The 26823-nt window shown below is 41.8% G+C and overlaps 2 protein-coding genes across 2 annotated transcripts in view; one reads left to right on the top strand and one right to left on the bottom strand.

Moving 5' to 3' along the window:
- The window catches only part of MAP3K3 (mitogen-activated protein kinase kinase kinase 3), a 1217405-nt gene that overhangs the window by 626218 nt on the left and 564364 nt on the right, over window positions 1–26823 (bottom strand). The window lies entirely within an intron of this gene.
- Window positions 4429–5657, top strand: LOC122788197 (P2X purinoceptor 7-like). The gene is made up of 2 exons (XM_044055196.1): window positions 4429–4901; window positions 5219–5657. The coding sequence occupies exons 1-2, from the start codon at window positions 4444–4446 to the stop codon at window positions 5409–5411; spliced, it is 651 nt and encodes a 216-aa protein (XP_043911131.1). The 5' UTR covers window positions 4429–4443; the 3' UTR covers window positions 5412–5657.

Raw genomic sequence — 26823 nt, 5'->3', positions numbered from 1 at the left:
TTCTCCTCTTGTGTGACTAGTTGTTCCATGTCATTTGAATTTATGATCTCCAGGAACCTTTGGGCTCGAAAGTTGGGGCTTGAGTAATGTTCACAGCACACAATAGTCACAAGAAACTTTTAATGAAGCTTTCAGGTTTACACCTTCATCAGCATACAAAATCACAACACACACTGTTAATGTGTTGTGATTTTGTATGCTGATGAAGGGTGTAAACCTGAAAGCTTCATTAAAAGTTTCTTGTTTGTGACTATCGTGTGCTGTGGATGATTATGGTATATAGTACTTCTGGAGTATTTCTGCTTGAGTAATGTTCCCAGTCTATATTCGGGTAGTTGAAGTCACCCAATATAATGGTGTCTGGAGATACATTTATACCCTCCAGTGTCTTCAGGAAGGCTGTGTGGGGTTCCTGAGTTTGAGAGGGTGGCCTGTAGCATGCTACAAATTGTAGAGCAGTTTTGCCTATGGTTAATTGCACCTGGATGATTTCCGATGCTTCGTGCGTTGCCACCAACCTGGAGGTGTGGGTATCCTTGATGAATATGGATACACCCACTCCTTTTGTGGTGTGGTCCGGGTTTTGGGGCCGGAACGCATGATATGAGGTAAAACCTGATGGTGCTGGGGTGCTTTCAGGAGCCTTGATCCAGGTTTCAGTCACAGCACAGACATCAATGTTCTCCATACTGAGAAGGGCCTCGAGTGCTTGCATTTTGCGATTTAGACTTCTGGCATTGAGCAGCATTACCCTTAGTTTCTTCCCATTTTTGTTTTCTAGGGTGGTAGGTTTACAATTGAGGCTTGCCTAAAAAAGGCACTATGGGGGTGGCAAGACCCTTAGCAAATATCAGGAATCCCAGGGGTGACAGGTGCAAGCCGTCCCTTGCGAAGCAGCATGGCTTGTCAAGCATGTCATCCCAGGCAGACAGACACTGGATCCCCTTTGAATGACACCAGAAATTAAGCCAATTGTTAAAGCTGATCATCTTGTCTCTATATTGTGGCATCATTCTTGGTGAAGGAAGGATACTGCTCAGGGTCTGGGTCATACCTGCCTGGGCTACATAATCAGGGAGCTCCTCTGTCTCTTTTCATGTAGTCCAGGGAGGTACATCTCAGGTTGTTCACACCAGCATGGACAATGGTCATATTTGTACTTGCTGTGGAGTGACCCGAGTGCTTGTGTTATGTGGCGGATTCTAGCGCTCGATAGGCAGCTTACTGTGACCCTCTCCTTGTTCAGCCTGGTGAGTGGGACGTCAGTGTGTCTGACTATGGAGTCACCTATGACAAGTATGTTTGGTGTTCTATTTGGCCTTAAGGGCTGTGACTGCTTTGCACACTGATTTTGTGGTTTGTGTTGCCTGTGGTGTGTCATGAGGTGGCAGTTGCTTGGGTGTCTGCTTTGGGGGCCTCTGCTGTTTAGGTAAATTTTTGCTCAGAGCCTCCGGGTATGTCTGTGTTTGTGTTTGATTCATTGTTGTGATAGCTTTATGTGAGACTGTTTTGTGGTGTGTGTAGTTGCCTTCCCTCCTGTCTGGTCTTGCCAGTCCTTGGTTTTGTGGTGTGTGTAGTTGCCTTCTCCTGTCTGGTCTTGCCAGTCCTGAGTTGAGAGAGCTCACCCTCCAGTTTGGCTAAATAGCTGCATCTCTCGCAAGTATTTGTGTTATGTGGGAGGAGGAGAGGGCTGTCTGTGTACATGAGGCAATTGTAACCTTGCCTCAATATTCCCAGATTCAACAACTGGACAGGAGAGGACGCTAGCATCTGGCCCTTCGACATGCTAGAGAAATTAAGAAGTTAGGGGTGTAACTGAATAAGAGAGGACTTAGTAAGGAAGTGGGTACTCCTGGGGGCGGGGGTTCGCTAGTGAGGGACTTTGTATAATATAGAAGTGCTTAACCTGAAATGAAGATGCTTTTAAGAAAAGTGCTGAGCTTTTTTTTTTTTTTTTTTTGGAAAAAAAAAAGCTTTTAGGAACAAGTGCTGCGCTTTTTAGTTAAGGGATATACTGTTTAGATTACTAGTAGAGTAGTTCTAAGGGAAAAAAATGAAGAACAGACTTTATGGAGCCAGAAAAAGTTTAATCTTGTTAAACCGGTGCTGCCCGATGCTGCTCTAAGTGGCAACTCCGCGCTAAAGTGTGCTTTATTGCAGGGGGCAGGAAAGAGCCAGGAATTGACCCAAAACGGTCAATAAAACTACAGTTTCAAGTCAGTAACCACTCCCACGGGGGGCAGGGAAGCTGCTCAATGTTTTTCACTGCCACTGATCAACAGAGAGACCTTCCTTTAGCCCAAGACAAATATGGCCTCACAAACTTACAAACAGTTCAAGAACAGCAAGCCTGCAACGGAACTTTTTTCAATCTCAGTAAAGTGGGAAAAAAGCAAGATTTTTTTGTTTTGTTTTTGTTTTTTCAGAGATAGCGAGGTTCACAAGTAATATCAAGTTATAACAGTGCAGTAAATGACCCCACACGAGTGCTAGGCCAAAGACAGAAAATATGCACGTTTTGAGAACTATTTTAAAATTAAGTGCAAACAGGAAATTCAAAGGACTAAGTTCACTTAGTTATACAAACAGACTAAAAAGCAAGAAGCTTTTTAGTCTGGATAACGTAAGGGATCTTAGTCCTTTGACTTTTTTGTTAGAAATGGTTGTACTCTTTCTTTTGGCATGTGGTTTTGCTGAGGCACGTGCCAAAAGGGTGCTGCGTTCAATAATTGCACTTTAAAGGAAGAATACAGGGATGTTACGACCTTGTCCCTGGATGAGATACCCTTACTAATTGAGGTGGGCCATGTAAAAAGCTTTCCTTACAACCGAGACAATGTGCTGGTCAAAAGTCAGGTTTCTATCAACCCGGGTGCCCAAGCACCTCACGACTGATTGCGTGCTTACAACATTGTTATTAACGTGATAATTTGTGGGGACATCACTCTCCTCAAAGGGGATTGTACATTTTTTTTGCATTTAGCTTGAGGCCATGTTTCTGGCACCAGTTATTTGTTTGGGTGAGACCCTCTTGTAGCTTATTCAGAATCATTTTATTAAGTCAGTAATGTGAATTCTTTACTTAATTACAAATTGTTTGGCTTATTTTTGTGGATTATAGTATTGTAGGGCTGCTAATGTTGACATTGTATGTAGATGGACTGCTGGAGATGTTTTCCCAGTGAGAAATGCTAGTGCTGTAGTGAATGTTTATTTGTAAAAAAAAAAAATCTATATATTAACTAAGATGCAACTGATAGATTAGAGAATTAAAATCAGAATGAGAATTAGAATTTTAAGGCAAGTATTAGGCATTTATTACATTTATTTATTTCTGGAGCATTTCTCCACAGGCCTCCGCTGAGAACAGGCTCTGTGGAACCTAGTCGGACTTTCCCAATCAACAAATGATAAAAAAAAATTAATTGTTTGAAAAATCATAGATGTGATATGTATATGTAAGGTGGTATCTGTTAACAGCCTGCTTGTGAAATTCTGGATCCACTGGAGCTGTTTCAGGACGCCATCAGGAGGCTTTACAGCAGTTTAAGCATGATAAAACAGTGCATCAACATATTCCAACTAAATTGTGTCACAGGATGTTTTACACTTTTACAAAGGCTTTGACCACTTCAAATTATGACATTTCTATCTGGCCTTCCTCTAAGCTTGCAATGTTTGTCAGTGTCAGCTGTAACATTCTAGTTGTGAAAAATCTGAGTATTTCCTTATTTAGATTAATGTTTAGTTACAGATTTGAGTGCAGCATTGGTACAAGGCTGTCTTCATGAGAGTGAGGGAAAAGTCTTGCTTCTTATTATGCCAAGTTTGCTAGCACTGCTAGTAGCACAACACAATGATTTTCTTTATTCATATAGTCGTGCTTTCTACTCTTATGGTCAGTTTTGGAAAACTGAAACTGTACTTTGTGGTACTTGTGGGAGGATGCTGCATTCCTCAGACTGTCATTGTGGAGAAGCTATGTAATTAGTGTTATGCCATCCATACACGTTTGCAATACTACTCTCTTATATACTTCTGTCTGGAAGATAGACAATGTCTTCCAGGGCAGCTGGCGTTCATCCTGCCAGTGAAGTAATCCACTTTGATTTCTTGCAGGCTTTGAACATTCATATATATATTTAGCCATTCACTTTTTTATTGGGCTTTGCCTGGTGCTTTCAAATCTTATTTCCACACTTTCACTGCTCTTGGTGCATGTAATGAACCCATACAGCTGAACTGGACACATGAAAGTAAAGATAACGAAGTAGCCTTTTACACTTCGCAATGCACATGTTTTCTGGGCACAGTAGCCAATACAAATTTCTCCAGGACATGCCTGATCTACGGACATTGGTTAACTGCTCAGCGGATGAATGGCTTCAATATATCTGTAATCCTTGTATTTTCATTTTACTTTTTACACATGTAAATGAGTATATGCCGATGAATAATGTAGTCTTTCGTGATCCAGTTATCCCTTCTTTTTTTAGTGTCGCTGTTGACATGGCATTTCAAGGTCACAGTTCAAGACAGGGTTATCAGTTTGAGCCGACCTATCGCCCAGGAGAGCCTAGGAGGAAATGGCGTATGAGCAGCAGCAATGACAGTGAAGAGCCAACAGTACAGCCTGAAGGCTATAGTCTAGAGGATATGCAGTGGTGCTTGTGTGGCCACTGCACAATTATGACCACAGAACGTGAATGTCACTGTTGTGCGTCATCACCACGCGCGATCGAAAAATGGAGACAACTAAACTCGGGATCAGAAAGTAACACATGCATCACCTTCCACCCCCAATTTGAGACGGCTTGCTTATTACCACACGTTCTAGAGCTACTATATAGGTATCACTGTATGCTTAGAGGAAGATACCGACATGCACAGTGGACAAACAGGTAAATTTTTCAATGATTACACTGATGCCCAAGTGGGACTGACTGGCTGCTTTTGCTGCATATTGTAATGTGTAAAGGGAGGGCATAGCAACAATTCATGTTAGAAGCATTATATCTATACAGTTTGTATGTGGCCTCTTATGTGCAAGTGGTTAGTCTTGCATGCAACTTGAATACCATTGGTGAAATCATTGCTGCTTGACATGTATGCACATAGCCAATCCGTCTCAGTTGCTGAAGGCTCAGAAGCATATCTGGACAAATGTTGATGAGTGCTTATGAAATGGTGCAACTTACTGAAATTTGTTTTATTTCAGGTTGTACCGCCTGTTTGCTTACAGAGCGTATGTCTTGTGGGTGCACAACAATCGCAAACTTGGATTCGGAAATCGCATGATACTTCCCGCGTGTGTTGTAGCACGAATAAGAGCTGAATTTCCAGCTGAAGAAGATGACTGTTACACTGGGTTTCAACCATTTGAAGGACTATGGATTTTCTCTGAGCATTGATGTGGACTTCTGTTCATCTAAGTTTGTTTATCCTGCTGTAATGATTATAAGAAAAGGAATGCTGCTATACATTAATGTAACACTCCTGAATGTGCACTGTAATGGAGAGCAATAAAGTGTTTGAAGATTAAGATGTGTCTGTAATCATTGCTGAGCCAATAATGTCTTCATAAAACAATTAGATTTTCATTTCTGATCAACTCATGTAGACCACTGTAGCGTCTTGCCAGTAATGCAGAAAGTTGGTTGATTCATATGTCCACTAAACTACAAATACCTCTCAGTGGTAGAAGTCATTATCGTACGTAGCTGTGGATTCTACCATGATGCCACTAAAAGCAGAGCTATTAGGAATATGTATGTGTACTGGATAAAGGGAGGTTAGGCACTGCAACCTCTTGCCGCTATTGTGCAGTTTTCACTGTGCATCTAACTAATTTGTAAAAATTAATTTTTCATGGTAGGTCACAGTATGTTCAGCTGAGATGTTACAGTAATCCATCCTGAAGTGGATATACGGTACAATTTCCTGATAGCTTCCTTGGTTTGCTTGAGTCCTGCAAAAGCAATAAATGACATAGTTGAAGTATGGTTTTCAGTATGGTACTGACAAAGGCAATCAATATCGCATGTTAGTATGGATGCATTGCAGACTAACTGTAGTTTATTTTGCTAACAGAAGTGCTTTGATTTGTATATGGTCTGAATGGCGACTCGCACCAAGGCCATTTAGAGACGCAACGGTACTGCGGTTATGGTGGGTAGGTGCTCTGAGTAATTGCGTGCATTTTAGCGGATATGATGTCTTGCTCAGCATTGCTGGATGGACTGTGGGATATTGCTGTCAATTAATGGATGGATTCACACCATACGTGGCATTTGCCTATTTGGTGTCGCTGAGTAATGAATTACTTCTCTTTTGCTAGCTTTTTAATAGAGAAATAGATTAGCCATGGTGCTTAACTTAGCAGAAGTTAGAATGCGAGTATACCCATAATGTCACTCATTATTTTCTGAGTCATGAATTGCAACATGCTGGGACAATTCGGTCCAGTTCACAATGTATTTTTCTATCTTGTAGGTGTACAACAGCCATGCCTCAGTGCTTTGCATATGGTTGCCGTATTTGCCGAGACTGTCTGCCTCCCGGTGTATCATTCCATCGGTTTCCACGTGAAATTAAACAGTGTACCCAATGGGTGGTTAACTGTGGCACAGATGTTGGTAGTGTAAGCCAATTTGTCAAAGCTGAGGTAACCAGTGTAAAGCCACGGCATTTCCTGTGTTCAAACCATTTTGAAGAGAGCCAGTTTGAACTGAATTTCATGCATCAGTTACTTCCAGAGGGCATGAAGCCATGATGTCCAATTAGGAGACTAATTAGTAATGCGGTGCCTACACTATTCGGTTTCTCCATGAAAAATCCACGGACATCAACAATACGTCGCCTTCGGCGCAAACAACACAGAAATGTAAGCAATCTTCAAATATTTGCTTATTTGTTTAGTCGCAAATCTGTCCAGTAAGTGCTGTGGACATCGTAATGGGTATTATAACTATTAATTTTGTGACCATTGCAGCTTATTGATGAATTACTAACTACCACACAGCCCACATTGCCGGCAATTGTGACTGAACAACTGTCGCGAGACCGAAAGGTAAGTATTTGCTGCATTCGGTTATTTTTGAGTATCATGCTGTGATTTTGGTCACCTTTCAGTTGATGAGTGGTTGAGGTTAGACTGTGTTGTCTCTGACAGACTGACAGTGCAGCAAAACGTACAGCAAAACGTAAGCGAAGTGAACCAGCAGCTGAGTTAGTACAGCAGAATGATGAAGAGCAACCAGAAGAAAGTCCGGCCTGTGCAGAACCCGTGCAGGTAAGCAGGCATCCGTACTTGCAGAAAACAGACTAGACAAGCATTTCTTTGCTATACTGCTACGCTTATGTATGTCACAGTAAGCTTCATTTCTATAGGCAATATGAGAACTGCTGTTGTCCAGTAGACATGGAAGAATGTCTCTGCTCTTCACAAAAGATGGTGAAGTGTTGACAGGCTTGTAGGCTGTCATTGATACGCAATCCTGGATTCAGGGAAAACTGGTTTGAGTTGATGACACAGCATGTTGATGTCAGCATTGTGTAAATGGTGTTATGCAGATTCACGTTTGTATCTTAACTAATAATTCATAGTAAACAGTCAATTTAAGGAAGATTGTTATTAACGCTTTTTTACTAAGGGGGAAATTACTGAAAGATGTACATAAGAATGTGAAACATAAAAACAAAGTTATCTGAAGGGAGGTACCTGCTCAGAACGCCAAGAAATATGGCAATTTGGTTTAATGTCTGAAAATTGGTTGCCATGTGTATAATTTCATCAACTGAAAAGCAGCCATTGCGGTGGATATACTCTTCCGTTTCTTCCTATATTTAAGGTACCTTCTATGACTATGACCTTATTAATGTCAATGCTATTGCAGGTGCAAGCAGCAGAATTGGAGGAAGAGGTGGTGCAAGATATCGAGGTATACACAATGGAAATTCAGACTTGTGATATGAAGACGGTGGCATGTCAAACAAAAAAAAAGTTTGGAAATAAAGGTCGTGGTGTCGGAGTGCAAGCAAAGTTAGGTCTGGTAAGCCGAAGTTGTAAGATGATTGATGCAGCTGTACAGTTTCCAGAGGTTGCAGTGTCACCATTGACAGACCACACGTATGTCAAAAAGTCCAAAGTTGTTCAGACGGAAAATTGTGAACCGGGACTTGAAGTTAACAGTTGTACAGAATTGGGAACATGTAGCAGGAGAGTGACTGAAGATCTTCAGCAGGAGGCTAATTGCGTTAGTGAGGCATCCACAAGTAGATCCTGTACATATACACCTCTACAGATAAAGGCTTGCAGTACCCCAGTGAAGCTTCCAGCAGAACTTCTTCAGACAAGCATGATTAGTGAATCCTCATTTTCACACTGTGGAAGTGATGACAATGAGAAGGATCCAGACTGGTGCTACCCTTCTGACAGCATGTCAACCTCGGAGATGAAAGACACAATTGAAGAACTGGACGAAGATGAAAAAATGATAAGCGAGACCAAGTTCATTGTATTCGAATCGTGCCTTGATTCTCTACTCTTGAAACTGACATGTCCTCAATGCAAAACACCAGCAGTGGAAGTGGAAAAAAGATTGAAGATGGGTTCCTGTGTATTTGTGAGGGTGTCTTGCATTAGTGGACATGAGGTTCTGGAGTGGCAAAGTCAACCGGTAATAGGTAGAATGCCAGCTGGAAATCTACTGCTTGCATCGTCTATACTTTTCAGTGGAAGTACATATGCCCATATTGCGCGATTCTGTGCATATGTAGGACTGGAATTTATAGGCGAGACAACCTTCTATTCAATTCAACGAGTACTTGTTTCCAGTGTTGCAACATACCTGGACTGAGCATCAGAGGCGGCTGCTGGAAGATGCAAAGGGCAAGGAAATCAGGCTAGCTGGAGACGGGCGATGCGACAGTCCTGGATACTCAGCAAAGTATTGCTTCTATAGTATGATGGACTTGGATTCAGGAAAGATCATCGATTTTGACCTGGAGCAGGTTACCACAGGAATTTCATCGGTAGCACTGGAGAAGAAAGCTTTCAAGAAATGTATGACTAATTTGCTGGATAAAAATCTAAAGGTACGACTGGTGGCAACTGACAGACATCGTGGGATTAGATTCTTGATGCGGAAGGAATTTCCAGCGATTGAACATCAGTTTGATGTGTGGCATATGTCAAAAAGCCTGACAAAGAAAGTATGTGAAGCAGGAAAAAGGCAAGGTAGACGTGAATTACTGCAGTGGTGCCATAGCATTTCCAATCATCTGTGGTGGTGTTCGAAACATGTGAAGGAGATGAAGTTGCCCTTGAGGAAAAATGGTTGTCTCTGCTCTACCATGTTACAGACCGTCACAGCTGGAGTGGTGCAAAGAAGGTTTCCTGTTGCGGTCACGAGATGCCAGTGATAGACGGAGATGAGAAGAAGTGGCTCAAGAAGATGATGCGTGTCACAGCTCATTAAGGAAGATTGTTACAAACCCTGCATTTCTTAAAGATCTGAAGCACATCACGAAGTTCTGCCACACGGAAACCTCGAAGTGTTCCATGCATTACTATGCCGGTACTGCCCCAAATTTGAGCACTTCAGCTTTGCGGAATGAAAGCAAGAATCATACTTGCCATCCTTGACCATAATGAGAACCACAACCGGGAACAAGCTGTTGTCCGATGCCCTACCACCAAGTCAGCTTCTAAAGGAGAGCTTCGATACAGAGTGGTGTACCCAAAGGCCAAACAGGAATGGGTGGCGAAACCTATCTTTGAGAAGCGAAAGTTCGACTACATTTATGACCTCATGTTAGAAGTGGTACGAGCCAAAAGAGGCATTTTAGAAGTTTCACCCATGTTGGTACCAACTTTGCCAAAGAATATAGCTAGATGTGGCGACCAGAGAAGACACGGGTGATCGCAAAACACATTTCTAGATTTGGAAAAAGTAATTGAGAAAGCAAGGCGATCTTTTACAGTAGCAAGTCCTGCAGTTTACTCTGGTGCTTGTGTATGTTGGTAGTATATGCTGTGTGTGGTGCTTACGTATGTCTGTAGTATATGCTGTGTGTGGACTAAACAGTGATGCTGAATGTTGTAGCAGTTTACATACAGGATTCGTGGAGATGTGTTGCTGTCTTCCAGTTTAATAACTGGATTTTGATTTGTATCGTATAGTTGTGTCAAGCATGTCTGGGTATAATGTAAATCTGTGGTGTTTTAAGTAATCAATGAATGGTGATATGTGAAAGTCATTGACCGTTTATTATGCAAGTAGTAGTGTTTAGTTGGAATCTGGTGTGGCTGAATAAGAAGGTTTTACATTAACTGATTAATTTCTAGGACTTCTTGTACTTGGTCACATTTGTGACATGGTGTTGCTGATGACAGTTTTTGAAGTGTAATGTTTATTTGGGTGAGCATATTGACAGTGCCATGTAGGTAATGTGTGCTGGTTCATGAGGAGCCAATTTATGAAGAGTACATGTGAAAAGTATTAATGACTTTGATAACGGAAATCTATACTTGCGGCCTGAAGACTGGGTATTAATATAATACAGGTGAGTAACCGTATTACTGACTTTCTGTGATAACGGAAATCTATGCTTGCGGCCTGAAGCAGGTGAGTAACCGTATGAATGACTTTCTGTGATGATGGAAATCTATGCTTGCGGCCTGAAGACTGGGTATTACTATAATACAGGTGAGTAACCGTATTAATGACTTTCTGTGATAACGGTAATCTATGCTTGTGACCTGGTATTGATATAATGCAGGTGAGTAAGACTTAAACCAATTCCCGCGTAAAAATGACCTAATGCGCTACATTACAAGTGGTTGTGGTGGCGTCGGATTAAGTGCCGTGTTGTGTGGTGGCAGTCGGATTAAGTGCCGTGTTGTGTGGTGGCTAACCTATCTCGCCCCCCACAGCCATGTACAGACCCTCCAAGTTTCACTTCTATCTTTGATCTGCTACCGATGCCAGTACTGTGTATTTTTAACATTCCCTAAGATCTCCTTTCAGTCACCAGTACTGTGTATTTTTAACATTCCATAAGTCACCCCTTGCATCTTACCCCCACCATGTATTTCCATCTGTACTACCCACTCTGTATCTGGTATCACTGCTAAACTTTACGTACCATTTCTTCCTAGTCTCTGCACTGGCTTCCTCAATTGCAGCCAGCAGTGCCTTATATCTGGGTCAGTGTACAGATTCATCGGCGCTGACTGTTCCTATTATACAAATATTTTGTTATGTGCCATCGGAGATGTAACCAATGCTCCTATGTATGTATGAATGCATAGCTCACTAAAATGTCTGTGGCTTTGGCTCGCATTGTTAACTTGCATTTATATCAATTTTATTAATTTATTACCATGTCTGTACTTAAATATTTGTGTGGTGTCCAGTCTTGTTTTCCTAGTAAATGTAAATAAAAGTAATAAATTTTGATGCAGGTGATGTATTATCCTTTTCACTTTGACATTGAGCTTTTCACAAATTTTGTACAGTACAGGTGTACTTGGCAAGTTGAAGAAACAGGGCTGTGCAGTGTTAAGTACCTCAGTATATGTAACCTATTTTGGTTTGCCCAACAGTAAAACTTGGAGGCTATTGTAATTATTGTAAGTATTGTAATTAGTCATTTACTAAGTCACAGGCTGGTCTGATGGAAGACATTGATATTGGCACAATGCTGAATTGGGTTGCTATTGGCATTGGGGATTGTTGGCACTATGTATAGTCAACGTGAGGAGCTGTGTTTGTAGCAGTGAATATTTTTCCAATAGCATAGTATGGAGAGAACAGCGTGTAGTGCATTATCTTGACATACTGTGTGGTACGGAACTGATATTCGGAGAATGATGGTGAGTTAGAAAAGTTAAGAGAAATGGTTAAATAGGTATGTATTGGACAATGCTGCATATAAATATTGCACATTTGGGTGTTGTGTTAAAGCAGTTTGTGGTAGTTGCTTGAATGGTGTTGTACCATACATGTTTCAGTCAGATTTTTGGACAGCTGCAGTTAAATATATGGAGTGACTGATTACGGATTCTTGAAAAAGTCGGGTGTCTAGCATTAATAACATGGTACATGTGAGTGGAAGCAAGATTTGTATGCGCTGAGTATGGTGATGTGAGTGCAGCTCTGACTGCAGCTGTCAGTAGTGTTGTGGTGTGAATGGACCTCTGTGATGCTGGCTACCTTGACGAGGTACAGAGGCTTCAGACAATAGTTCAAAGTCAAGATTGACAATTGTACATTGTAACCAAAAGCCAGTCTTTGGAGACGTGGTATAGTATGTTGGATGAGTATTAAGATAAAATTGCTCTGGAAGGTATGACCTGAAGAAAAATTGACATGGAATCTATGACATTAATAACTGAATATTATCTTCTACTGACAGGTGTTGTGCAAGAACCATCACGGTCAGATTTATCCATGGAGCGGTAATGTGTGGTATCCTGGCAACCTGTTATTTCATGAAAACATAAGTGGCCTGGCTGACGTATTGTGCAAGCTTGGAACTGACTGGGACAGTAGTTCTCCAAACATCTACTAGTACTTGGACACTGAGATGGGCTGCAGAACTGGTTTGCAGTGACCTTGTGTAAGGTAAGTGAATTACACTTGTAAATCCTTCCCAAGAAATGTGAAATGCAGTGTCCGACACTGATCCATACTGCCTGATCATAGCTAAACATAAATGATGATTCTGGTGTGCCTTGTGCAAGACTTATGTAACTGGCAACTAAGTCCTGAAAACTGTTTGTCTGATACAGTCATGAGCAAGTGTGTTTTTTTTTTTTAGCAATTGGACAGTGTTATGGAAAGTGCACTGAGGACAGTCATTTGATTACATATATCCTGTAATATACAAAGATAGTTACTATTAAGTGAATAAGATTATGGAGAGATTGCTCGCAGGACCATATAGAAAGTTTTGTGATAGGTTCATATGTTGAAACCTATATGCCCGAAGGCATAAGACTAGCCAGAATGTGTTGGCTTTCAAGGGTCCATATGATTAGTTCCTGTGCCGCTGTCCAGCAGAGCCACTGAAGTGATCCCAGGGGGAAACTTTCTCTTTCCAATCCTATCAAGGGTTTTCTTGAGTTAGCAAGGAGCTCTGCGTAATGTAGATTGGAATCTTGTTACAAAGCATAGAAAGTCTCTGGTTTAGATCCCTAGAGCCTTTGGCTTGAGGGAATAAGCTTTTCTTTCGGTGGTGCATGCCCATCAGTTCTGGGTTGGACATGGCCTTGTATGTCAGGCAGAGATCACCTCTGAGCAGGCGTTATGCAACCGAGTAAAGCTGGAGTTTCTTCACTCGAGCTGCATAGGGTATCTGTTTGAGGCCAGTGATCCTCTTGGTGAGGTGCTTCTTTAGTCTTTTTTTCTAGCTGTTGCAGGTGTCTTGTAAGGTACATCCAAAATGAGGTGTTGTACTGTATGATGCGTCTGCGTACAGGGGCACATTGACCTCTCTTGATCTGGACGTAAACCCTTTTGTGATTAGGTGGGAGACACAGAAGGATTTTCTAAACACTTTGGCAATGTGTTATCAAATTAGAGAGTATCTACTTTGGTGCCCAGATCCCTTATGTGTTTCGTATTTAGGGGAATACCACGTATGTGGAAGTTTGTGGTACTTTGTTTTTTTCCAAAGGGGATAACTATGCACTTTTTGACATTTAGCTTGAGGCCATGGTTTTGACACCAGGTATCTGTCTCAGTGAGACCCTTTAGTAGGATGTCCGTGTCAGCCAGAGTTTTTATAGCCCATGTATACCAAAACCACCAAAAGTCTTTCGAATAATAAACTAACAAAATTAGAATGGAATAAACTTCACATGAGTCTTCAAAAAACACATAAACACCTTCATGGAATACAAATTCATCTACAAATGCTGTTTATATACATTATAAAAATTAAACAATAAAATAGGTTCATAGATCAGTACTAGGTTAACTGCCCTTTTGGGCGATTTGAAACTTGGCCAGTTAGCCTATGTGAGAATCAAACGCTGAACCTTGTGTTTTTAAGGTTAACACCTTAACCATTATGTCATCCTCCCACCCACAGACTCTTGTGAAGTTTATTCCATTGGGATTTTGGTTGTTTATTATAGCCCCTAGTTTGGGCGGCCACGGTGGTACAGTGGTCAGCATTGCCGCCTCACAGCAAGAGGTTCTCCGGTTTGATTCTCGGCTGGGGTGCCTTCTGTGCAGAGTCTGCATGTCCTCCCTGTGGTTGCGTGGGTTTCCTGCGGGTTTCCTCCCACATCCCAAAGACATGCTGCAGGTGGATTGGACACTCTAAATTGGCCCTAGGTGTGTGTGCCTTCTGTGGAAGGTTGGGCGCCGGGCTGGCAACTCTACACTGTAAAACTCCACTGCCAATCAATGTGTGGACAAGGTGATCCGCTGTGGCAACCCCTAACTGGGAAAAAGCCGAAAGAAGAAGAATTATAGCCCCTAGTTTGCAGTTGTCTGCAAACTTGGGCAGCCATAGTCCTCCTGTACTTGCCTGTTCCTCGAAGTATATGCTGAACAGGAGGGGTCATGGGACTGAGCCCTGGGGAACACCACTTGTAACCGGTTTCGAGTCACACCTAGTTCTCACAACTCTCACCATGTGTGCTCTGTCCATAAGGCAATTGACAACCGATGTTGTGACATAGACGTTTATGTTCAGGTTGGTGAGCTTGTCTAAACAGGTATGGCATGAAATGAGAGGCAGACATTGTAACATTTCATCTTTATTGTCCATGACAAAATAGTGGCAACAGTAGTGAGACCTAATGTAACGTGAAGTCCTGCATTAACAAGACAACATCTTCCAAAGTTATGTATGCCCAGTTAGTAGAAACAGTCGCAGTTGTAGACATTCCAATTATCTGTGTAGCATTTAGTTGTCCCTAGTTGGCTACTCTTTGGCTGCAACTATCTTGTGTAGTCTGCAGTGAGGGAATAGGCAAAGGCAAACATACCCATGCTATCGAATGAGGAATTGCATGCATAAAACAAAGTTGTCTGCCAGGAAAAACTATCACTGCTGTACTATTGACAAGTTTTGTATGCAAGTATTGGGGCACTAAGGACACAGCAGCAGACATGGACCCAGTTTTTGAATCCAAAACTGATATTGTGTAAGCAGTTAATGGCTGTCTGATCAGAAGCCCCTCCAGCAAGACTGTCATTTTCTGCAGTTCACACACTGTGCAGTGATAATTCAGATAATGGGCTGCTGATGAGGGCTGGGGAACCACAATTTCTTTCAAGTATGAATTGCAGGGTTTAGTTGTACAACAGAAGAAAAGTAATTGTACAGGCATTTGAATACCTCTTAAAAGCAAAATTCATTAGGGAATAGAAGCTTGTGTTTGGGTGAAGCTGTATGGGCATGTGAGGGCTGTTACACTGCTAATGTAAGTTTTAATACTGGTAGTTTTGGAAACTGTTCATATGAGTGTATTTCACCAGTAGACAATCGTTCGGAAAATAGGAATTCAGGAATGCATTTCTACTGCCTTAGTTCCTTAGTCAGTCCAGGGAGTGATGCATATTACCTGGGATACCTGTTGTCTGTGTACTGAATGCACAGATTTTCATGTTACAAGGTGACATGAAGGCATTCACCATGGGCCACAGCAGTTTCCTTGTAGATATAGTTCTTGTAATATGTACTGTGTGTGTATATAATATGTATATATATGTGTGTGTGTGTGTGTGTGTGTGTGTGTGTGTGTGTGTGTGTGTGTGTGTATATATATATATATATATATATATATATATATATATATATATATATATATATATATATATATATAATGCATTTGCATATGTAATATATTTGTGTTAAAGATGAAAACAAAAATCTCTGATATATGATGAATAGTGATGTGGCTTTTTATAAGGAGAAACACAAAGGGTGTGTAAGCAGGTATACTTATCAAAATGCAATTAGACACTGTCTTGCAAAAGCCTCCATGGAACATGTTGTTGCTGTACTACATGTATTACTGTTTGCACATAGTGCTTTTCTGCATGTATCTACATTACAGTATGATCACACACTGGGCCACTGTTTTCACGTAAAAAAATCAAGAAATACACACCAGCAAACCTGTTATTGAAATCATGTAATAAGACATGTGTAACTGTTGGCATAATGGTAAACTATAAACAAAAATGTGTACATGGGCTTTACAAGACTTCGTATAGTGAGTCAGCAGTGATTTTGAGTAAGCAGATGATACCTGAACCTTAAGCAAGTCAAATTAGTATTTTTTGTCCATTAACTATTCTGTTTACAGCACTTAAAAATATTGTGTGTATTTCAGGCAAACAGGCTAGCCCAGAGAAAGTAGGCAGTTTTATTTGACAAGCGTGTTTCCAAATACTCTGAACTATGCATCCCTGTTTCATGACAGGAAGCCATGGTGCTGCATAAATAAGTGTCCCACTGTTAGAAAGAAAAGGCTAGAACTAGGAAACATTGGATGAGTCAAGTCCCCTGTGGTGAGGTGTCAATCAAAGCAACAACAGGTCAAATTACTTTTAGCACTTTGACAGCTTGGGAGGGGAAGTGTGAAGGGGGAGGGGAGATGATCTAAAGAGCTATGGCTCAGGCATCACAAAAGAGTGCAAATTAGGATCTCTGTAAAGAAAAAGCAGTAAAACAAAGACTCCAAGTCTGTTCTTTGGCTTTGTCTCAGTTTTTTTAAGTAGGCATTTAACAGCAGTATATTTTAGTTGAAATTTGCAGAATGGAAAAACCTTTGTGTATGCATGTAAAATGAATGCAGTGACAGAAGTTTCTGAACAAAAAAGGCTGCGTGATGTAATGTGTTAAGGACAAACACTGAATTCTGGGATACATGGAGGTTTACAAAAATGTTTAACTTTCAGCAAAATGCTTGACCCCATGTGGCCAGACTCTTAAATTACATATAAAAATATTTAAAAACCTGTAAATAGTCCCACAGTGGTGTTAAAATATTGGAAACATCTAAACATGATGAAATAAACATGTTTTTTTAGTCTGTGCATGCGGTTCTCCTTTAATGTGTGCACTTCTGTGATACCAACAGGTCACCTTACAAGGTTATCATCCAATCTCATGGTAGAATTTGTATGAAAACAGACTCTACAGTCTGCACTGGATCTTTAGGTGGTTACTGCTGCCCAAAGCTGTATTTGTTCACTGCATCATTTGTCTTAAGTATATGTATACCATTTTATCATTTACTGTGTGCAATATAAACTATACTGTATTATCACTGTATTTTACGTGGATTCTTTTTCCCTGGAATTCCACGGAAAATGGACATCCCAGTTGGACATTCTAAGCTGATAAACTTGAATTACTTAACCAAGCAATAAATAAAACAGGAAGTCCACTGGCATACTCACTTCACCTAGAGTGCGAGCAGCTGTAACAGTGATGCCCGAAGGTAATGGCGAACTGCCAGTCATACAATGCGTTTCTACATGGGAGGTACAAGCACATGCTACACTCTGCTCACATACATTAAAGCCTAGCTGAAGAACTACTCCTCATAGAATTTTTTGAAAAAGATCATAGTCTGTTACTACAGCTGTTTATATGAAGCCCCATCCCCTTGGTGATTTTCTATCCCTGAAAAAGTCAGGAGAAGTGAAATCCCCAGCCAGGTAGAAAATAGCCATCATAAAAAATCTTCAGATAAGTTCTACTGCAAGAATGGAATGTCCACATTTAGGATGGTGGGAATCATCTACTACTCTGAAGCCTGGTAAAGTACAGTTGTAAACACTTACCATAAATGTAGATGTTCAAGTGTATTCACTGTTGCAGTCATTACATTTGGGTAATCTGCTGGCAGATTGCCCTCAGTCGGCCTTATTAACAAAGTCTTGGGTCTTGCATCTGTTGCTGTCCCTTCTTCCATGACGTCAGGTCGTCAGGGGTATAAAACGCAAAATATATATATATACATATATATATATATATATATATATATATATATATATACATATATATATATATATATATATATATACATATACATACATATACATACACACATACATACATATAAGTATATAATTTAAAACACAAAAAATATACCTCCAAACAAAAGCAAATACACCCAAAAAGGCTTTTAAGCATAGTAAAAGAAAGGAGAGGTATAGTAAGAGAAAAACAGGGGGCTGGAGGGTGGGTAACCAGGACTGCAACAGTGAATACACTCGAACATCTACATTTATGGTAAGTGTACACAACTGTACTATGTTCTTCGTGTTTCACTGTTGCAGTCATTACATTTGGGTAGCATCTCAAAGCTATGGTTGGGAGGATGGATTTATACAGCACTAGGAGCAGCTGTAAGGCCCTGCAGGACAGCAGTGGCAAAGCCAGCTCTGGATTTAGAGAAGAGAGGTAAATGGTAATGTTTGGTGAACGTATGAACTGAGCTCCAGGTAGCAGCTAATAGAATGTCTCTGGTAGGAACCCCTCTGAGAAAGGCTGCAGAAGTAGATGCAGCCCTGGTGGAATGAGACCTGATCCCCTTGAGGATAGGTTTACCATAATGCATATAGCAGAAACAAATGCAATGGCTTATCCATTTGGAAATAGGCTGCTTTGAAATAGCCTTTCCCTCTGCCCCTGCAGCAAATGCCACCAATAGTTGTTCAGATTTTCTTAGAGATTTCGTCCTGTTTAAGTAGAATCTAAGTTATCTGTGTACATCCAATGAATGCAGAATCCGCTCACCCTTGTTCTGTGGATTGGGGAAGAAAGTTGGCAGATGAATGGTCTGATTAAGAGCCACACTGGATACCACCTTAGGCATGAAAGATGGATTGGTCATGAGAGCCACCCTGTCCGGATGAAAAATAATGAAAGGCTCCACTAAGAGCCTGTAATTCTGAAATCCTTCTAGCTGAAGTGACTGCTAAAAGGAAAGCTGTTTTCCAGGAGAAAAATTTTAGGTCTGCATTAGCAGCTGGCTCAAAAGGAGGAAGAGTGAGTTTTTCCAAAACAAAATTGAGGTCCCATGCAGGAGTGGGTACTCTCCTGGGAGGTCTTAAATTCTTGGCCCCTCTGAGATACTGCTTTAGCAGAGGATGAGAGAAGAGGGGAGGTTCTGTGTTGTAATGAGCTGAAATGGCAGAGGCATGGGTTTTTATGGAAGAAAACGATAGGCCCTTGTGAAGCATCTCAGTTATGTATTGCAGAATCTGAGGAATATTGGGCATTGCTGTGCTTATTCCTTGTGACTGGTTCCAGGCACAGAATATTTTCCATTTGTCAGCATAAGATTTTCTAGTACTAGGTCTTCTAGCCTCCAAAATTACATCAATCACTGGTTTGCTGAGGGACGCCAAGGGTGAAATTAGTTGATTAGCCATGCTACAAGATTCAAAGTTTGGAGCTGAGAGTGCAGAATTTGGAAGTTCTGTTGAGGCAGTAGGTAAGGTGTCTGAGGCAGGTGCCATGGAGGAAGGTGTAACACATTGTGCAGGAGTGGGTACCAGTGATGGCGAGGCCAGTCTGGAGCAATCAGAATCATTTTTGGTTTGTCCTGTTTGACTTTTAGTAGAACTTTGGAGAGCAGAGGCACAAGGGGAAAAGCATAGACTGATTTTTCCAGCTGAATGATAGAGCATCCACTTTCCAAGCTTTTTTGTCATGAATTCTTATGCAGAATTTGTCTAACTGATAGTTGTAGGGTGAGGCAAAAATATCTATGTCTGGGTTCCCCCATTTGCGTGTCAACATGTTGAAAACTTGTGGTTCCAATTTCCATTCGTGTGGGTCCATAAGATTTCTGCTTAGTTCGTCTGCCAGAGTATTTCCTGGCAGGAACTGAACTTTTAGTTGTATCTGATAGGTCAAGGCAGTGTTCCACAATGCCATGGCTAGTCTGTAAAGAGGGTAGGAATGTGTACCCCCACTGATTATTTATGTAGCATATAACTGTGGTGTTGCCTGTCTTTATCATTAGTTGTCCTGGATGAAGGTAGTCCTTGAAGGCTGTCAGAGCATTCTGTACAGCTAGCATCTCTTTCTGATTGATATGTAGGTGCATTTGATTAGAGCTCCATTTGCCCTGAATGCACTTCCCTGCCAGATGAGCCCCCCAAGCATAGTCTGATGAGTCTGCTGTTAGAGTTTGGGCGGCAGGGGGTGGAGTGAATGGCAGTCCCTTGTTTTGGTGGCAGGCCTCTGTCCACCATAGGAACTCTAGTTGCAGGCAAGGTATAACAGGAATCAGTGTTTCCAGGCTGTGACAATGTTGACTCCATAAACTCTTTAAGTACCACTGAAGTTTTCTCATATGCAGTCTTGCATATGGTATTAGAAGAATGCAGGAGGCCATGAACCCCACGGCCTGCAGAATTTGTCTTGCAGATAGCTGGGTTTTTGTGGCCACCTGTTTGAAGTAAGTCATCAATTGAATTTGCTTTTCTGGCATAAGGTAAGTCATCTGGGCAGTTGTATTCAAGCTTGCAGCAAGGAATGTAATTTTTTGAGAGGGTACCAGTTGTGATTTCTTTTCGTTTATTGTGTACCCTAGACAAGTTAGAACCCTTTTTACAAATGCCAGATGCTTTAGAAAAATGTCCTTGTTTTCTGGCTGAATTAGACAATCGTCCAGGTATGGATATATTTGAATATTTCTTTGCCTGCAAAATGCAATTACTGGTGCCAGGCACTTTGTGAAGACCCCTGGCGCAGTAGATAAGCCAAAGGGCAGTGCAGACAACTGGTAATGCAATTAGCCTGCTTTGAAACGGAGGTATTTTCTGCAAGATTCCTTGATTGGGATATGCAGGTAAGCCTCTTTTAAGTCTAGAGTTACCAACCAGGCATCTTTGCCTAGCATAGGTAGTAAACTGTTGAAGAGTCAGCATATTGAATTTTGGAATGTCCAGAAATGTGTTGAGTGGATAAATCCAGAAATGGACGCCATGATTTGTCTTTTCTGAGTACCAGGAAAAGTCGGGAATAGAAACCTTGTCCCTTTCCCTCTTCTGGTACTGGTAGAATAGCCCTCATGTTCATGAGGGACAGAACTTGTTTCTGGGCCTCTGCCCACTGATTTGGGGGCAGATCTGGCCATCCATTTGGGATTGGCAACGTGTGGAAGTGAAATCTGTATCCCTGGGATACTATATTTAAAACCCATTTGTCCTGGGTAATAAGTTGCCAGTTTAGTGCATGAAGTGCTAGTTTTCCCCCCAAAGGGGCAGCTAAGAGTTAAGTGCTTGGCGATTGTAGAGGGAAGTCATTGAGGCTGTTTACCATAGGGAGGTGCCTTGTTGCTTCCAGATTTGGAGGTGGAGGCACCCCACTGTTTTGTTCTAAAAGTTCCTTGTGACTGAAACCTGGAGCCTTTGGAATGCCTTGATTTGACTTGAACAGCTCTCGAGGGGATTGGAAAGGACCAGTTCTTACTAGGCCAGTGCCTACTAAATCTTGGAGGTTGCACTTGTAAGAAATCTTTCACAGTTTGCATAGATTTAGCTTTATCTTCCATCTTTTTTAACACTTCTTCAGCCTTATTACCAAATAGATGGTCCTGTTGTAAAGGAGCATCCAACAATTTTGCTTTAACATAGTCAGGTAGAGTTTGCTCTTTGAGCCAAGCATGCCTTCTTAGCACAGATCCAGTTACAGCAGCCCTGCTTTATTTTCCACACAGTCAGAGACTAACATAATTTTCTTTTTAAGTAGTCTCATGATAAGCTGTTGATATTTAAGCATATGAAATTGACAGTTTAAAAGCCCTGATTGCCAAGGTTGCAGACGTGTAAAACTACTTACCCCATCTATCCAGCGCCCTGGAATCTCTATCAGAAGGGGTAGGATTTTTGGCAGTAGAGGCCTTAATGCCCTTGGGACCCTGAGAAATGGTTTCAGGATCAGCAATAGGGTTTTTGAAAAGGAATTTGTGAGAGTCAGGAACCCTGCAGTATCTGTCTGGCTTACAAGGAGCTGGAGGCAGAGAATCAGGAGTCATACTAGATTCTGAAAAAGCAATCAACGTCTAGAACAGGAGGTATAGCCAAAGGCCTATGCTGAGGAAGTAGAAGGAAATCCCCAAGTCTCTTTTTAGATTCAGAGAAATCCTGACATTCCCAGTGGAAATGTTCCCTTAAAGCATGTAAAATGTCCCCAAAAGAAAAATCTTCGGTGAGAGGCAAAAGGAATGGAGTCCTCTGCATCAGAGTCCTCATAAGTAGGAATAGACAAATCCTGTTCATTAGAAGACTCCGAAGAAATAGAATCCTGTTCAGAAGATTCATAATCAATGTCTTGCCTAGGCCTCTTAGGAGGAGGGGGTTGGCTACCCCTGATCAGAGTAATTAAATCTTCAGCCATTTTGATCATTTGTTTTTTAGGCATAGGGTCCTGCACATGTGGCCCAGGGGTCAGTTTTTTAGACATAGATTTAAATTTTGGCCTTAGTTTTGAAGATGGCATCGGTCTAATATACAAATCTGTAGGCCTGAAAACACCCTCAGAAGCCGGTGCCTGCACAGCGGCTCCGGACCCATCTAAGGTAGAGACTTCCGCGGGTTCCATAATTGAAGCATCTCGCTGCACAGCGGACTCTGAATGGGTCTCAGTAGAAACCTGCGAATCAGAAGTAACGGTTATCAGGGGCTGCGAAAGCACCTCACTGAGTACCAGCAATCCAGCGAATGGCTTAGGACAAGCGTCATCATCGGTTTTGGACCTTGACAGTCTGTCCCTGTCTTTTTCTTTGTGTTTTTTTAGGTATTCCGGTAGTCGGATTGCTAACCGACGACATTTCTGGATAGTTAAATCTTGAGCCAAAACATTCCGAAGCAAAAATATACCAACATTTAACTGTGTGTTGATTAAATTTAGCACAAAACTGACAGCAAGGCACGCTGTGGTCAGGGCCTAGGCAAGGAATACAGTACAAATGAAAATCCTTATGAGGTATTTGCTTCCCACAAGTAATGCAATTATTAACTTTTACTGACATCGGTAAGGAGCAAGAAAAAGTTTCCCCAACGGGGTACTTAGCTTTTAGTTGAAGACTTCGGTTCCTAAACTCAAAAACGAAAATTTCAGGAGTCGGCCGAACGGCACTTGCGAACTGCTTCTGCTTCGGGCACCGCACGGCAAGAAAGACTGATGTAATGGCATCAGCTGCATGTTTTATACCCCTGACGACCTGATGTCATGGAAGAAGGGACAGCAACTGATGCAGGACCCAAAACTTTGGTAATCAGGCCTAACACCTAACTTCTATAGTGGCATGCTCGATCACAGTTTGTATATGTTAAATTTACAATATTTTATATGTCTTGATGGATATCAATATTATATCAGGGTTAAAATGTTTTATTGGTTGCTACGTTTTTAGGCTTCAATGTAGTAGCATTTTAAACTGCTTACAGCTTTAAGTTATATTGTTGTTGCATGGGTGGGGTATTAAATACATCATTAGGTGGAATCCTTCAAAGCCCCCGGGCCTGTGGAAAATACAGCCCAGACCGCAGAATCCTTTATAAACGCATTCTATGAACACCTTCAGGTATGCATGGATCATGTGATCCCAAATAAAACCAAGACCCAATCCTCCAAAGGCAGACGTCCTGTCTGGTGGACCCCAGCCATAAACAAACTATACAATAGAAGGAGGAAGCTACTAAATGATAGAGCAAAATCCCAAAAAGGGAAGGCATCACTGATCAGTATTAGCAAAAAACTACGGGCACACATAAAATTGTCTAAGGCCAGCTTGAGAGAAAAATTGCACAGGACACTAAGGATAATCACAAGGCTTTCTTTAGTTATGTTAGGAACCTGGGTGGTAATTCCCAGATTTGCTCAGAATTAGTCCAAAATGACAAAAATACACGAACCCACAGACATTGCCAACATCCTAGCGGACAGGTTCAGCGAAACTTCTCCCCTTCCCCACCAAAAGGGAAAATATCTATCCCAGCAGAGTGCTGCCCCCCTGACATCTCAGATGCTCAGGTAAGAGCCACCCTCTCCAAAGCAAAAAACACAGCATCAATGGGTCCAGATGGTGTCCCGGCTCGCCCTACATGAACTCCAAGAAGAGCTAAACCCAAACATAAAACTACTGTTCAATCTCAGCCTTACTACAGGATATGTGCCCAAAGAGTGGCGTACAGCAACAGTGGTCCCTCTCCATAAAGGTGGTGCCTCAACGGATCCTGGAAACTATTGCCCCATAAGCCTGACTAGCGTGGTCTGCAAAGCTATGGAAAGGATCATCATGGACCTCATAAATAAAGATATTGGGGACCTACAAACACTGGATCCTACCCAGTTCGGCTTTGTTAAGGGCAGATCCTGCCTCTTAAACCTGGCTGATTTCTTTGAAACAGTCACCAAGGCCATTGACGAGGGGAAGGTGGTCCACACAGCCTACCTGGACCTCACAAAAGCCTTGATACAATACCCCACTGGGCATTATAGATAAGCTCACCAGCTTAAATATAAACCCCTATGTCACTAGATGGATTGCAAACTGGCTCAAGGACAGAACCCACATGGTTAGAATTGCTGGAGCCATGTCAGACTCCAAACCAGTTACAAGTGGTGTCCCACAAGGCTCAGTCCTGGGACCTCTCTTGTTCGGTATATATTTCTCGGAGGTACAGGCCAACACGGAAGGACTGTGGCTGACCAAGTTCGCAGATGACTACAAACTGGGCGCCATAATCAATTCTCCAGCCGACACAAGCATCCTCCAAAAGGGCCTCATAGAAACAGACAACTGGTGCCAGAGCCATGGCCTCAAGCTAAACGCCAAAAAGTGTATAGTCATCCCCTTTGGAAAAAACAAAGTGCCCACAAATTACCACATAGGTGGTAATCCATTAAGTACAGAAGTAGTAATTAGGGACCTGGGGACCCAAATTGATAGCAATCTCTCATTTGACAACCACGTGGCCAAAGTGGTTAGAAAAGCATTTTATATAGCCCGCCTAATCATGAAGGGATTCACATCTAGATCAGGGGAGGTCATCGTGCCTCTTTACTCATCCCTCATCAGGCCCATAATTGAGTACAATGCCCCTTTTGGGATGTACCTTACCAGACACCTGCAGCAACTGGGAAGACCCCAAAAGTATCTCACCAAGAGGATCAAAGGGCTTAAACAGATGCCATATGCTGCCCGGTTAAAGAAACTCCAGCTCTACTCAGTGGCATACCACCTGCTCAGAGGCGATCTCTGTGCCTGACGTATAAAGCCATGTCCAACCCGGAATTCATGGACATGCTGCACCTCAGAAAATCCAAATCCCATCGAGCTACAAGCTCGAGAGACTTGAACCTCAGCACTGAAATAAATAGGACATGCTGGAGGGACAGATTCATAACCCAGAGGCTCCCTTCACTCTGGAATAAAATCCCAGTCCAGGTTAGGCAGAGTCCCTCATTGACTCTCTTCAAGAGGAATCTTGATGAGTGGATGGGGGGTCGTAGGTTTACCCCGGGGTATCACTTCTGTGTCACTGTTAGATAAAGGCACAGTATACTAACCTCGAAAAAGGGCATAGCAAAATTAATTTAAAATGGGTGGCGAAAGCCAAACACACTCTGGCTAGGCTTATAAATGCCCTAGGGCAGATAGCCTAGTATGAACCTATGAAGCTATGAACAAGGGCTTATGGATGCAATGAGAAGAATGTTGTCAACCTTCTGATCGACCACCTTATCAGCAATGGGAGTGAAGCCAGCAAATTAGAAAGTCCAGAGATCCTCTGTTTAACCTACAGAGGGGCGGTGAGAGGGCCAACCTCCAGACACATCCATAAGAGTATGAAAATCAACCAAAGATTAAGGAAATCTAAGAAAGTGTTAGGAAGCCCCAAACATACTACAATTTAGCTAAAATTACAGACAGAAAAGCCTGCAGATTTACAAAAGCCATTTAAAGAGATACATCAACACTTACCTTATGCAGAGCAGCCTGCAACAAATGAACTGCATTATGAAATAGTGCAACATACAAGCACTGCAAAGCACGTAGAAGAAAGTGACTGGGAGAAATGAAAACAAAATAACGTACTGAAATAGCAAATTCCAAAGAAACAGAGTTAGGAAGTATAGAAAACTAACTCTATTAAGAGAATTCCAGATTGTAACACTAAAACAGAAAGCATCAGAAAAAGGAGAAATTAAAACAGGTGAATGTTAAGGAGAAAGTTAGCAATAAATAATTCACTAGTATTGGAAGCCGCGGTGGTACAGCGGTAACGTTGTTGCCTCACAGCAAGAGGTTCTCCTGTTCGATTCTCGGCTGGAGTGCCTTCTGTGTTGAGTCTGCATGTCCTCCCCATGGTCGAGTGGCCTCCAAAAGACATGCGTCAATGGGCATGCCTTCGCTGAAGGTTGGGCGTCGGGCTGGCAACTTGGCACCATAAAAATAGACTGCCAATCATTAGCGGACTGGAGTTCCGCTGTGGCCAAAAAGACAAATAGTAAAATAGGAAGAAACAGTACCTTAACAGAACTCTAACCCAATTCTGAAGACTCTAGGGAAGAGGTACATGTTAATAAGTAAAGTAAAATTGAAGAGAAATTTTGTTTTGAGGTACTTTTTCAGAAAGAGTAACCTACAGAATAAAAAGAAAGTAAGACAGTGGTGCCAAGGGTGTAGCTAGGTATACTTGGTGTGTTCAAATGAGTACATTTTTTCCAAGTATCTCTAGGAAACCTCAACACTTAAAAAGTACAAAACATTTTAAATTGTGTAAGCATATATGTACTGTAAAGAGGTATACAAATGATGCC

This window comes from Protopterus annectens, chromosome 13.part0, assembly GCF_019279795.1.
Source record: "Protopterus annectens isolate FY-2018-M chromosome 13.part0, PAN1.0, whole genome shotgun sequence".
In the NCBI taxonomy this organism is placed as follows: domain Eukaryota; kingdom Metazoa; phylum Chordata; order Ceratodontiformes; family Protopteridae; genus Protopterus; species Protopterus annectens.
Note: the sequence above shows the minus strand (reverse complement) of the source record. Positions and strands in the feature narration are given on the sequence as shown.